General features: G+C 38.3%; 1 protein-coding gene across 2 annotated transcripts in view; it reads left to right on the forward strand.

Moving 5' to 3' along the window:
• ITPR2 (inositol 1,4,5-trisphosphate receptor type 2) overlaps positions 1-12,470 on the forward strand; it is a 497,678-nt gene that overhangs the window by 146,227 nt on the left and 338,981 nt on the right. For both annotated transcript variants that reach the window (XM_032347608.1, XM_032347610.1), the window contains exons 14-18: positions 1,159-1,300; positions 3,720-3,881; positions 8,201-8,373; positions 10,858-10,977; positions 11,093-11,278. In XM_032347608.1, the coding sequence (XP_032203499.1) occupies positions 1,159-1,300; positions 3,720-3,881; positions 8,201-8,373; positions 10,858-10,977; positions 11,093-11,278 (783 nt within the window). The remainder of the gene's footprint in view (positions 1-1,158; positions 1,301-3,719; positions 3,882-8,200; positions 8,374-10,857; positions 10,978-11,092; positions 11,279-12,470) is intronic.

Below are 12,470 nucleotides of genomic sequence, written 5' to 3' on the forward strand. Positions count from 1 at the left end.
TTTCTCTTTTAGGAGGTAGATCGGAGACAGATCAAGATATTTCCTAACTGAATCCATTCTACACTTTTCTGGATTTGTTGACTCTTTATATTGTAGTTTTCTTATTGATGTCATCATGATTGACCATGCTAATTATAGTGAATGATATGCTGACATGTATAGATACATACATGTGTATGTATTTGCTGAACAAAATTTTTAAAAATTAAAAAATTAAAAAATTTATATGGAACATGATAAAGAGCAGACAGGAAGGAGAAACAAGACAGCTAAGGGAGGAAGGGTTTTCAAGATACTTAAGGTTCTAAATGCCTCTGAAATTCAAGTAATATTTAATAACTAAAATGTAGAGTGAAAGGTGAACATTAGTGTATGATTTTAGACTGATATGATTTTTGTAGATCAGGTAATAGTTTAAGAACAGGTTTTTTTTACTACTAAAAACGATTTTTAAAAAATTTTTTTATTTATTTGACAGAGAGAGATAAGCACAAGCAGGGGGGGAATGGCAGGCAGAGGGAGAAGCAGCCTCCCCATTGAGCAAAGAGCCTGATATGAGACTCAGTCCCAGGACTCCGAGATCATGACCTAAGCCAAGGGCAGATGCTTACCTGACTGAATCACCCAGGCATCCCTAGTTTAAGAACAGTTTAGAACAGCTGATTGCTTGCTCTGAATCTGTTCACAGATCATTTAGGTTTTTCCTGTTCTGTTTACTGGAGATATAGAAGTGTGGTGAGTATTAGGAAATGGAGTTTGAGTCAAAAGTAGAAAAGTGATTTGAATTTAGAAATTTGGAAATTGAGCTGTCCTCCGTTAAGCAGAAATACTCTTCTTTGCTGGCTAGTCATAGAAAAGGATCTGGTGGTGGTAGCCTATCAACTCTTCTCCTGTTGGGGCTCATGTGGCTTTATTTCATAATTGTCTTTGCAAATACTTGACTAGAAACTTGAGGCAGGACTCGGGGCTGCAGGAGCTGGAGAAGGCTTTGTAAATCTTTGTAAAGATTTAGGTAAATGTCAACTGAATTAGGTATTTTGTTGGTGAAAGAATGTTTATTACAAAATACTCTCAATGTTCTAATGTTTCAGTCCTTAAGTGTTTATTAAAAAATATTTTCCAAAATTAGAGTAAAAATTCCTTTTCATTTTATGATAGGTTTGTAACCAAATTATTGGAAGACCTCATCTTCTTTGTGGCTGATGTACTCAATAATGGACAAGAAGTTCTGGATGTGGTTATCACTAAGCCAAACCGAGAACGTCAAAAATTAATGAGGGAACAAAACATATTGGCACAGGTGAATGTTTTCATATACTACATTGGCATATTTAGTTTTTTTGAATTATAGCATCAGGGAAGTCCTTGTGTTAACTATTGCCGTGTAATAAATTACCCCAAGTCTTTGAGGCTGAAAACAACAGATACTAGTTACACAGTTTCTGAATCTGGGAGTGGGTTAAGAATCTGGGAATGGCTTGGGTGGTGGTTCTTGCTCAGAGGCTTCCACAAAGTCGCCTGTCAAGGTGTTGCCTGGGGCTGTAGTCATCTCAGGTTTGAACCGAAGAGGATTCACTTCCCAGCGCACTCCCACGGGCCTCTACTAGGACTGCCTTGAGACTGGGAAGCTTCTTTCCATAGAAATGAGGGATCCAAGAAAGAACAAGAGAGGGCACCTAGATGGAAGCTACAGTCTCTTTTATAACTCAGTCTGAGACGTGACATCTTATCAGTTCTATTGTGTTCTAGAGTCAATTCCAGGAGGCAGGGATCAGTGGGGCCATCGTAGAGACAGCTTCCTGCAGACCTCTCACAAAACCTACAGGGTCAGACTATCTCCAGAAAACATGCTGGAATAATTTTCTAGGTAGAATTTCCAGGATGACTTGGAAAGTGCCATCTCCATCTACTTCCTACTTCTGTCTCTCTCTTCCCTAGAAAGTGGGGCAGTCTAGTCATCAGCTCACAAGTCCTCTGTACAATGTTCTAGTTTTTTCCCTGGAAGTCTAGAGCTGCACTTATACTATGTCTTTCAGAAATTGTTCATAACACACCGGTAAATTAATTCCTTCCTGATAATATATACATATGGGCATGCCTACTTTTCTGTGTGTGTGTGTGTTTTTTTTAATTTGGTTAATTGTCATACACAGTAATGGGCTTCTGCAAGGAAGATACTTAAAAAATAAAAAAAAATCATGTTATTAATATATGTATTCTTGTGAGTTGGGAAAGGAGAATAGTAGATATATTGCCAATTAATATTCCATGGCTGATTGTCTGAAAATATAAAATCAACATTTCTCTCAAAGAAAATAAAGGTTGCAAATCTAATGAGACAAAGGCTTTTCTGACATTAGCATTCTTTTGTATAAAACATTTGATTTCAAGGACTTTTAGGACCTCGAATGATTTATTAATATTATTTCAACTAACATGTCTAATCTTTTATTTCAGTATTTTAAATATAAAATGCAAGGTTTAGTGAATATAAAATTATTGAAGTAATGCTAATTTGTACTGTAGTTCATGAACTTTCTGTTTTGGTTTCTTGTATTAATACTCATGCCCTTGTATAGGTGCATCCTCATAAAAATTTACTCATCCTACCAGCTCATCCCTGGGTGACCTTACCTGCTGTCCTGTTGCCTCAAAGAGTTAGAATCCTCAATACTTTTTAGCTGTTTCTCAGCTGCTCACCTTGGTATGATGTGAGTCATTACATACTACCAAGTGGCACTTTATTTATTTGAATCCTGATACATTCATTGATTTGGTGACATTGTTTTGTACCAAGAACAATAAATGAACTCTTTCTGAAAGAGGTTTGGAGGCAGTACTTGGAGGTCATTCTCTGATGTCAATTTCAGATGAAAAGTAAATGTTTCCTTTATATTATTTTGATTTTAAAAAGTTACAGAACATTAATAGAAGTAATTATAAAGTCTACAGAAATGAAACTTTTTTAGTTCATTCGATTATGTTCACATAATTTGGTACAGCCCAACATCTTTATATTTTTAATTTAATTTAATTTTTTAAAAAGATTTTATTTATTTATTTGAGAGAGGGAAAGAGAGAGCATGAGTGGAGGGAAGAGCAGAGGGAGAGAGTGAAGCAGACTCCCTGCTGAGCAGGGAGCCTGATGCCAGCTGGCTCCTGAGATCTTGACTTGAGCCAAAGGCAGATGCCCAACAGAATGAGCCATCCAGGTATCCCTATATTTCTTCTTCTTCTTCTTTTTTTTAATTTTTTTTTAAAGATTTTATTTATTTATTTGACAGAGAGAGAGATCACAAGTAGGCAGAGAGGCAGGCAGAGAGAGAGGGGGAAGCAGGCTCCCTGCTGAGCAGAGAGCCCTATGCTGGGCTCCATCCCAGGACCCTGAGATCATGACCTGAACCGAAGGCAGAGGCTTAACCCACTGAGCCACCCAGGTGCCCCCTATATTTCTTATTTTAATAAAATATAATTTCTAAACAAAATTAAGTATTTTATTGAAAAGTTTTTGTCAATTTAAGGAATCCTTTAAATCCTTAAGGTATTTTTTTTTGTTGCTTAGTATGTTGGTTCTATATTCTAAATCTTCTTTTTCCTTTACCTGAATTCTACTCAAATATTACAAAAGTATGTTTGAGTCAGTGTATTTATTTGTAAAACATAAACCTCCCGTTCATCAGAATAGGTGTTTTGTTTGTTTGTTTGTTTTTTCCTAATAGGTATTTGGGATTCTCAAAGCACCCTTTAAAGAGAAGGCAGGAGAAGGCTCAATGCTGAGACTTGAAGATCTGGGGGACCAAAGATACGCTCCCTACAAGTATATGCTGCGGCTGTGTTACCGTGTGCTGAGACATTCACAACAGGACTATCGGAAAAACCAGGTTGGAGGCTGCTGTCGTTGTCTCTGTTTAACGTTTTTGTTAAACTGCTTTGCCTCTGCTTCACATTTAAAGTAAAAGCAAGGTTCTTTGGTTACTGTTCTCAAATACATAAAATAGGAATGGGAATTTCCACTCTGCAATGAAATGTTTTATATTGACAACATATAAAAATGACCTGTAAGTATTTTTGTGCTGACGTATGTATTTATTCTTCTGTGTACAAGTAGAATCTCTGCGGGGAAGATGTCTGAGGTCCTTTTTTGCTAGGCAGGAGGCATGCTGGATGTGTTATATAAAGAGGAGGGAGACATTTCTTGACATTTCTAGGAACACGTGAAGATCCACATCCTCATGTGTAGGCCAAAGACTTCCTTGTCTGGGGGTGAAGATGTGGCAGGTATATCTGAAACATAAAGGGAGAGGTGAAATGGAGACATGAGAGAGAAAAGGCAGCATTCTGGGAATTGAAAAGAGAGAGAGAGCTCAGTGCGGCTGAGTGCCCAGGCAGGATGCTTGGAGAAGAAGTATTTGAGGAGGATGAGACTCATTTTCATAAATTGTATGGGAACAGGCATTTCAGTGAAGAACAGTGTATAAAGAGAGAGTGATGGGTACTAAAAAAGGGCACTTTTGTCCCAAGAGAGTCATAACTGTGGAGGATAGGGAACCTAGGGCTCAAGCTAAAAGTTACTAATGGCAAATGAAATTTCTTTTAAGTCTCACTTTTATCTTAAAAATACACAATATTGGGACGCCTGGGTGGCTCAGGTGGTGGGGTGGCTGCCTTCAGCTCAGGTCATGATCCCAGCGTCTTGGGATTGAGTTCCACATCGGGCTCCTTGCTAGGTGGGGAGCCTGCTTCTCCTTCTGCCTCTGCCTGCCACTCTGTCTGCCTATGCACACGCTCTCTGACCAAAAACAAACAAACAAACAAACAAAAACCCACAATATTTTCCAATGTGTTTAATAATATGCATTTGTTTAATATAAAGTTATTGAAAACTAATTATCATTTCCTAAATTAGCAACCTGTGTTTCTCTTAGCCAGTTTGGGAGAAAAGTGTGGATTCAGTAAATTTCATTGATTAGTTTAGTGGGAGAGAGAGAGGCCTGGTGAGACAGGTTGGGCTGAGCCACTTAGGCCAGGACATCAGGCCCAAAGGCTGGCATTTATTTGGGAATAGTCAGTTGTGTTAATTGAGTGCTTACTTCCTACCAGGCCCAGTTCTAAGCACTTTTCATAACTTAACTCAGGTAAGATGAGGAACTGAAGCACAGAGAGGTTAAATCACTTGCCAGAGATTATACAGTGCTAAAATCAGAGCCAATATTCAAACCCAGACTCTTAATCACCACATTTTGCCTCTTAGTAGTTTGAAAGTATTTTGGCAAGAAAAAAGAATTTGCTTTAAGAAAAATCTGTTCAAATACATTGGCTTTGAAATTCTATTTCAAGATTGAAGAAGAGTCTAAAAAGAATATGTAAAATAGACTAGTTAGAAGATAAATAATTTGGCAAGGAGCAAAGGAGCGAGGGAGAGGACAATATAAACAAATCTTTAACGACTTCTGAATATAATCCTATTATAAACAGCCTTTCCTTCCAATTAGAAATACTGCTGTTGAAATTCTTTCCTCCAGCTTCCCTGCATTGCATTAAAATGGAAGAGAAATCAAGTTCCAGGATGTTAAACGATGGACCTTCAAGCCCTGAGAGAATCGATGTCCCAGAAATCCCCCAATATTAAGGCTCTTGTTATTCTGTGGGGACCTGAGGTGGAGATGGGGGCTAGAGGTTGCTAACTGTATGCCACCTCGCCTCATTTGTCTTCTTGGGTCTGGAAATATCTACTTTGCTGGATAAGCCACAGCTCCACACACATGAGCAGTGCACGTTAGAGAGCTTGGATTAACTGGAGAAACCAACAGGTCTACAGAATTTACCTGGTGCTCTGAGTCCCATGGGCTCAGAATGTATGCCATTCTTGACTGTGCTCAGCCTTTGGAGGGGTCTGAGGAGCTTCCATTCTATATCACTGCCCTGGCTTCAGTGCCCCATCTCCTTGGGTGTGGTTGTTCAGCTGGTCCTGGTAGATTCCCTCGGCAGCACATCTTAACTGATGTCCTTTCTTCATCTGGTACACAAAATGTTTTCTCACTCTTTTTAGTCTTAGCTGGGGACTCCTGCCCCTAATGTGTTGAGGTGTCTGCAATTTCTCCTCTGAAAACATTCATTCTTCTGATAAGTGGAAACATACGCACGTACACACACGCACACACACACGCACACACTGCCCCTGTAATTCTTCTTCTTTGTTCTTAGTTTACCTGACCCAGGCACATCACTACTCCAGGTAAATGATTATTCCCTTTAGGGGACCTGCTTTCTGGGTTTCTTTAGAGCATATGACTGTAGGGGGGCACTCTTTGTCTCTTTTGGGCTCTCTTTCCAAGGTGTAGATCATTGAGCTGACAAAAGAGTAGAAGAATCACCAGTACCCACTGGGGGTTAGATTTTGTTTTCCTTTATGTTCTCATGCATGCTCCAACTCAATTTCAGTGATAGTTGAATAATCTTGTTCTCATTTGTTTTGAATCAGGAATGCTTTTGTTAAGCATAGAGCAGCTTTACTTTCTACTTTTTGTGTAATTGTCTTGTTTTCCTTTAGCTCATCTGTATTGTACAGAGTCTTAAGAGGGAGTTCTTTTGTGATTTGCTAACCCAGGTCTTTAAGGTTGAGGGTCTACTTACTATTATTTATAGAACCTCTAACTTGATTTGATTTTTTTTTATCAGTATCTTGATCTATTTATCAAATATCTTGGAGGTTTGCCTTATACTAGGGTATGAATACAATAGTCATGAAAGTTTGTAAATCAATACATGTCTTTAAAATGATACACTAACAGAAGACATTTACTTAACTGGTTACTCAATATAAAGCTATCATTTTGAAAGGCCACAAAATTGCTGCTTAGAGTATAATTAGATTTGTGCAACCTGTATCATTTTCAAGGAGTAGCTAGGTTCCAGTAAATTTTACCTAAGGCAAAAATACTTTCCAATCAATAAATATGCCCATTATAGAACCAGAAATATATTCCCAACGAGAATCCCCAAGAATCTGAAGTGAGAACTGTGGAGTGTGGAAGGGGTTAGTTACCAGGTCTGTCTATGGTTGTGTGGGATTCTTGCTTGTACACAGAATGTAGGACATGAGCAATAGTGACTTGGAAGTTAGAAGAGTCAGTCTGGAGAAGGAGGAGCAGACTAAGTCATGCATGACTGAAACTCTCTGGCTTTTTCTTGCTCTTAGAATAACATTTTGGCCCTTTACCCTGTCTCCCAAGGACCTACCTCTTCAATTTCAGCTCTTGTTTTCTGCTTCATGTACTACACTGTAGCTACGCGGGCCACCTTTGTTTGTAGAGCACAAAGAACGTGGTTCCACTGCCTACCTAGATGTTTCTCTCCCCATGGCTGCCCCCTTTTGATCATTCCTCTATTTTCCATCCCAGCTCAAGCTGTCCCTTTGTTTCACGTCACTTATTAACATATAAAAGGATCATATTTATTATCTCCTTTACTGCCTTTTTTTCACAGTGAGAGGTAAGCTTCACGAGAACTCATCTATCTTGTTTGGTGCCATATATACGTCTAGTCTCTCAAACGGCCAGGAATGTAGTAGGCTTTCAAGAAGTACTTATGGGATGAATGACCTGGTCACTGAAGTGATTGATTATTCATATTATCTTGATGGTAGCTTTTTAAGATAAAAAGTGGTATGGGATTTTATCTTTATTTTGAAGAGAAGATTTAATAGATTTGGATATGCACAAAAAAGAAATCACTGCAAGTCAGCCTGGGCTCTTCATGTAACAGGATAGATGTCAAGCCTCATGAATGAAATATCAGAGTCATTTTCTTTCTGTAGTTACAATACAGTCAATGGTTATGACTTTTAGTGTGAACCAGAAGAAGGGCCTCTGTTAGGCATGCAAAATTTATCATGTCGAAAGAAATTGTTATTTTAACTAGGTTTATTTTTGTGTTTCCTACCTATGCTTTCAGAATATAAGTACCCACATTAAATATTTCTATGTATGTAATTTTCTATTATAATTTAAATTAGGCATATGCTCATATGTTTCAATTTCCTTTCGCAAGAAGCCATATTTATCGAAAGATTATTGCTTTTCTTTGGACGATGTAGTTGAGTTTTTGTTATGAATAAATTAATCGATATTGCTGACTCTAATAGAACTTGTTATTGCTAAGCTGTTTGGCAGCATATTCTGACAGTCTTTCTTCTTTGCAGGAATATATTGCTAAGAATTTCTGTGTCATGCAGTCCCAGATTGGCTATGATATTTTGGCAGAAGATACCATCACAGCTTTGTTGCACAACAACAGAAAACTACTAGAGAAACATATCACAGCAAAAGAAATAGAAACATTTGTCAGTTTACTCAGGAGAAATCGTGAGCCAAGGTTTGAAGTGGTTATGCAGTATTCTTTACTAGTGGGGATTGTGCTTTATTTTATTTTATTATTATTATTATTATTATTTTTTTTTTACAAAAGAGCTTTTTGCTTTATTTTTGGAAGGTTTTAAAAGTTGTAATTCTTTTTTTTTTTTTTTTAAAGATTTATTTATTTGAGAGAGAGGCTGCATGAGTGGCCGGGAGGGGCAGAGGGAGAGGGGGAGAGAATCCTTAAGCAGACTCCCTGCTGAGCACAGATCCTGATGCAGGAGTTTGATCCCATAACCATGAGATCATGACCTGAGCCAAAATCAAGATATAGACTCTTAACTGATCGAGCCACCCAAGCAGCCTGTAAAAGTTGGAATTCTTTCACGTCACTAACTTTCATGGACAAAACTATGTTAGGTTTGCTTTTATAATAATTATGAATCATAGAGTTATTACCTTATAGGAAATTAAAACATTTTATAGACATATTTAAATATGAGTGACTTTCATTTTGATCTTTTATGTTTTTATAGCAATTCTAGTTTTTCAAAATATTTTCATGTACATTGCCTTAAGTCCTTGTACATTTCCATGAGGTACACTGGTTGTATATTATTGTAATATTATCAATATATTATATATTCTTTTCATTTTATTTTATTTCTTTCCAGTGTTCCAAAATTCATTGTTTATGCACCATACCCAGTGCTCCATGCAATACATGTCCTCCTTATTACCCACCATCAGGCTCACCCATCACCTCATTCCCCTCCCCTCCAAAATCCTGTTTGTTTCTCAGAGTCCACAGTCTCTCATGGTTTGTCTTCCCCTCCAATTTCCCTCAACTTCCTTCTCCTCATCATCTCCCCATACCCTCCGTGTTATTCCTTATGCTCCACAAATAAGTGAAATCATATGATAATTGACTTTCTCTGCTTGACTTATTTCACTCAGCATAATCTCTTCCAGTCCCGTCCATGTTGATACAAATACCCATGTTGGGTATTCATCCTTTCTGATGGAGGCACAATACTCCATTGTATATATGGACCATATCTTCTTTATCCATTCGTCTGTTGAAGGGCATCTTGGCTCTTTCCACAGTTTGGCGGCTGTGGCCATTGTTGCTATGAACACTGGGGTGCAGATGGCCCTTCTTTTAACCACATCTGTATCTTTGGGGTAAATACCCAGTAGTGCAATTGCAGGGTCATAAGGAAGCTCTATTTTTAATTTCTTAAGGAATCTCCACACTGTTTTCCAAAGTGGCTGCACCAACTTGCTTATTATCGTAAATTATTATTCACATTTTAGAGATGAGAAAACAGCCTAGATAGCAATTTGCACAAGAATACCCCAATAGGGCGCCTGGGTGGCTCAGTGGGTTAAGCCGCTGCCTTCGGCTCAGGTCATGATCTCAGGGTCCTGGGATCGAGTCCCGCATCGGGCTCTCTGCTCAGCAGGGAGCCTGCTTCCCTCTCTCTCTCTCTCTGCCTGCCTCTCTGCCTACTTGTGATCTCTGTCTGTCAAATAAATAAATAAAATCTTAAAAAAAAAAAAGAATACCCCAATAGTAAGGAATGTTACCATAATATCATCATTACTTATGAATAATATTATGGTAATATTCCTTACTATTGTGGTATTCCATCAAATTCACATTTTTTTAAATTTTAATTTTTTTTATTATGTTCTGTTAGTCACTATACAGTACATCCTTAGTTTTTGACGTAGTGTTCCATGATTCATTGTTTGTGTATAACACCTAGTGCTCCATGCAATTGGTGCCCTCCCTAATTCTCCTTGCTGGGCTAACCTATCCCCCATACCCTCTCCCTTCAAAAACCCTCAGTTCTTTCCTGAAGTCCATAGTCTCTCATGGTTCGTCTTCCCCTCTGATTCCATGTCCCCCTTCATTTTTCCCTTCCTTCTAATGTCCTCCATGCTCTTCCTTATATTCCACAATTCTGTTCCACATACAGCTTTATCTAGAAGAAATGAATGCAGAGAATTCAAGCAAATTGAGTTTTCTTTCCTCTTTAGCACAGCAAATAAATGTTAGAAGGTAAAAATGGGCCTTGGACTCAACTAGGCCATGTTCACTTTTCTTGACTGTGCTGTTTTCCTATTTTACTCAATACAGCATTAACTTTCATCTGCTTTTGTTTTGTTATCCAGTTCTTGGATAGCCTCATTTTAGGGCAGATAGCTGATTTTCTAAACATAGTAAGTCACAGTGCTGTGGGAGGAATATCACCAGATAAATAGAAGAAAATTTATATCATTTTTTGAAACAAAATTTATATTAAACACAAATAATTGGATGCTTAATTTGCTTCTAATGATGCAGTACTAAGCGACATATTAAAAATGTTGCATGGAGCTATTAAAAATAGATATAAAAACTTACTTTCATTATATCCCCAAGGATATTTTTATTGTGCTGTTTTATGAAGTACCTTTTCTTAGTGTTCAATTTATTTTTTTTTTCTCTTGCCAGGTTTTTGGATTATTTGTCAGATCTATGTGTTTCTAATACCACTGCTATACCTGTAACTCAAGAACTCATCTGTAAATTTATGCTGAGCCCAGGCAATGCAGACATTCTCATTCAAACTAAGTAAGCCCAGATAGGGGAGAAATCTTTTTCTGTTCATTATTTGTAAGCATCGTAACTCCCGTCGTATTTGTGAGTCAGCTCCTTAATTGATTTTATATGTATAATTTATTTCAAGGCTGGTTTCAATGCAAGTAGACAACCCCATGGAGAGCTCCATCCTCTCGGATGACATTGATGATGAAGAAGTTTGGCTCTACTGGATTGACAGCAACAAGGAACCTCATGGCAAAGCTATCAGGCACCTTGCTCAAGAAGCAAAAGAAGGCACCAAAGCTGATTTGGAAGTTCTTACCTATTATAGGTAAAGAATCATAATTATCAATCTTACATGTTTATTGAGAGAAAATTCTCTGAAACCTCTAAAAGTCAGGTACCTATGAATAGGAAATTTTAAAAGTCATGTCAAAACAAAGGTAGTGGAAATATATAATATTATTTAAAGTCTTCAAAATAAAAGGTAACATCTGTGATTTCCACCTGCACAACTTGCAGTTTTCTGATTATTTTTCACTGATTTGGTTTTGTTGTGCAGCAGAGGGTTTTCTCCCTGTGATTGATCCGTATGAGATGAGAGACATGATGGGACCATGGTGTTGGACTTGAGGGTTGGCGCTGAGCTGGGTGTGTTGATCCAGCTGCAGAGGTGGCCTCCGAGAAAGTTAGCCATCAGGAATGTAGAGAGTGTTTACAACTATGTGGAGTACTAGGGCTGGAGAGAAGCTGGTATGTATAGTTATGAAAGTTCAGTGGTGGCACTTGGCAGCAGAAGTCACCATGGTAGTTGCCTGAAGTCAGTATGTTGGGAGCAAGAACCTAGCTGGTGTCTTTGAGTTTAAGGTATAGAAACCTCTAATGGGTGCCCTTGGAAAAGGTTGGGCCCAGATGACAGGAATCTGAGAAAGGCCGAACGTGCCTTGTGTTCCCCAATTTCTACAGGTATTGCAACAAAGCCACGGCTAATTCTTGATCTCAGAGGTTATTGAATCCAAGTGTAACTGATGCCATTTGGCTAGGTCACCTTTGGTTTGAGAACTGAGTGGATCTAAAGATAGAGCGTAGCTAGATATTAGGGCTGGAGCTGATTGGGAATGGGAAGGTGAGATGGTTTTGTGTGCACTGTTATCCATAGCCTTCAGGTTTAGTGTATTTGTAATCCTAGGAAACCAAAAATGGAGAGCCTAATGTGCTTTCTTTTCTTTCTTTCTTTACTTTTATTTTTTAAAAGATTTTATTTATTTCTTTGAGAGAGAGAAAGAGAGAACAAGCAGTGGGGAGGGGCAGAGGGAGAAGCAGAAGCAGACTACCCGCTGAACAGGGAGCCCTATGTAGGGCTCGATCCCAGGATCCTGAGATTATGACCTGAGCCAAAGGTAGATGCTTAACCGACTGAGCCATTGAGGTACCCCCAACCAATGACACTTTCCAACAGATACTTATTGCTGGAACAAGTAAGAGAAATTGTAACATGAATAGATGTAGAGATAATTTTGTGT

The sequence above is a fragment of the Mustela erminea genome, chromosome 6, assembly GCF_009829155.1.
Source record: "Mustela erminea isolate mMusErm1 chromosome 6, mMusErm1.Pri, whole genome shotgun sequence".
NCBI classification, from domain to species: Eukaryota; Metazoa; Chordata; class Mammalia; order Carnivora; family Mustelidae; genus Mustela; species Mustela erminea.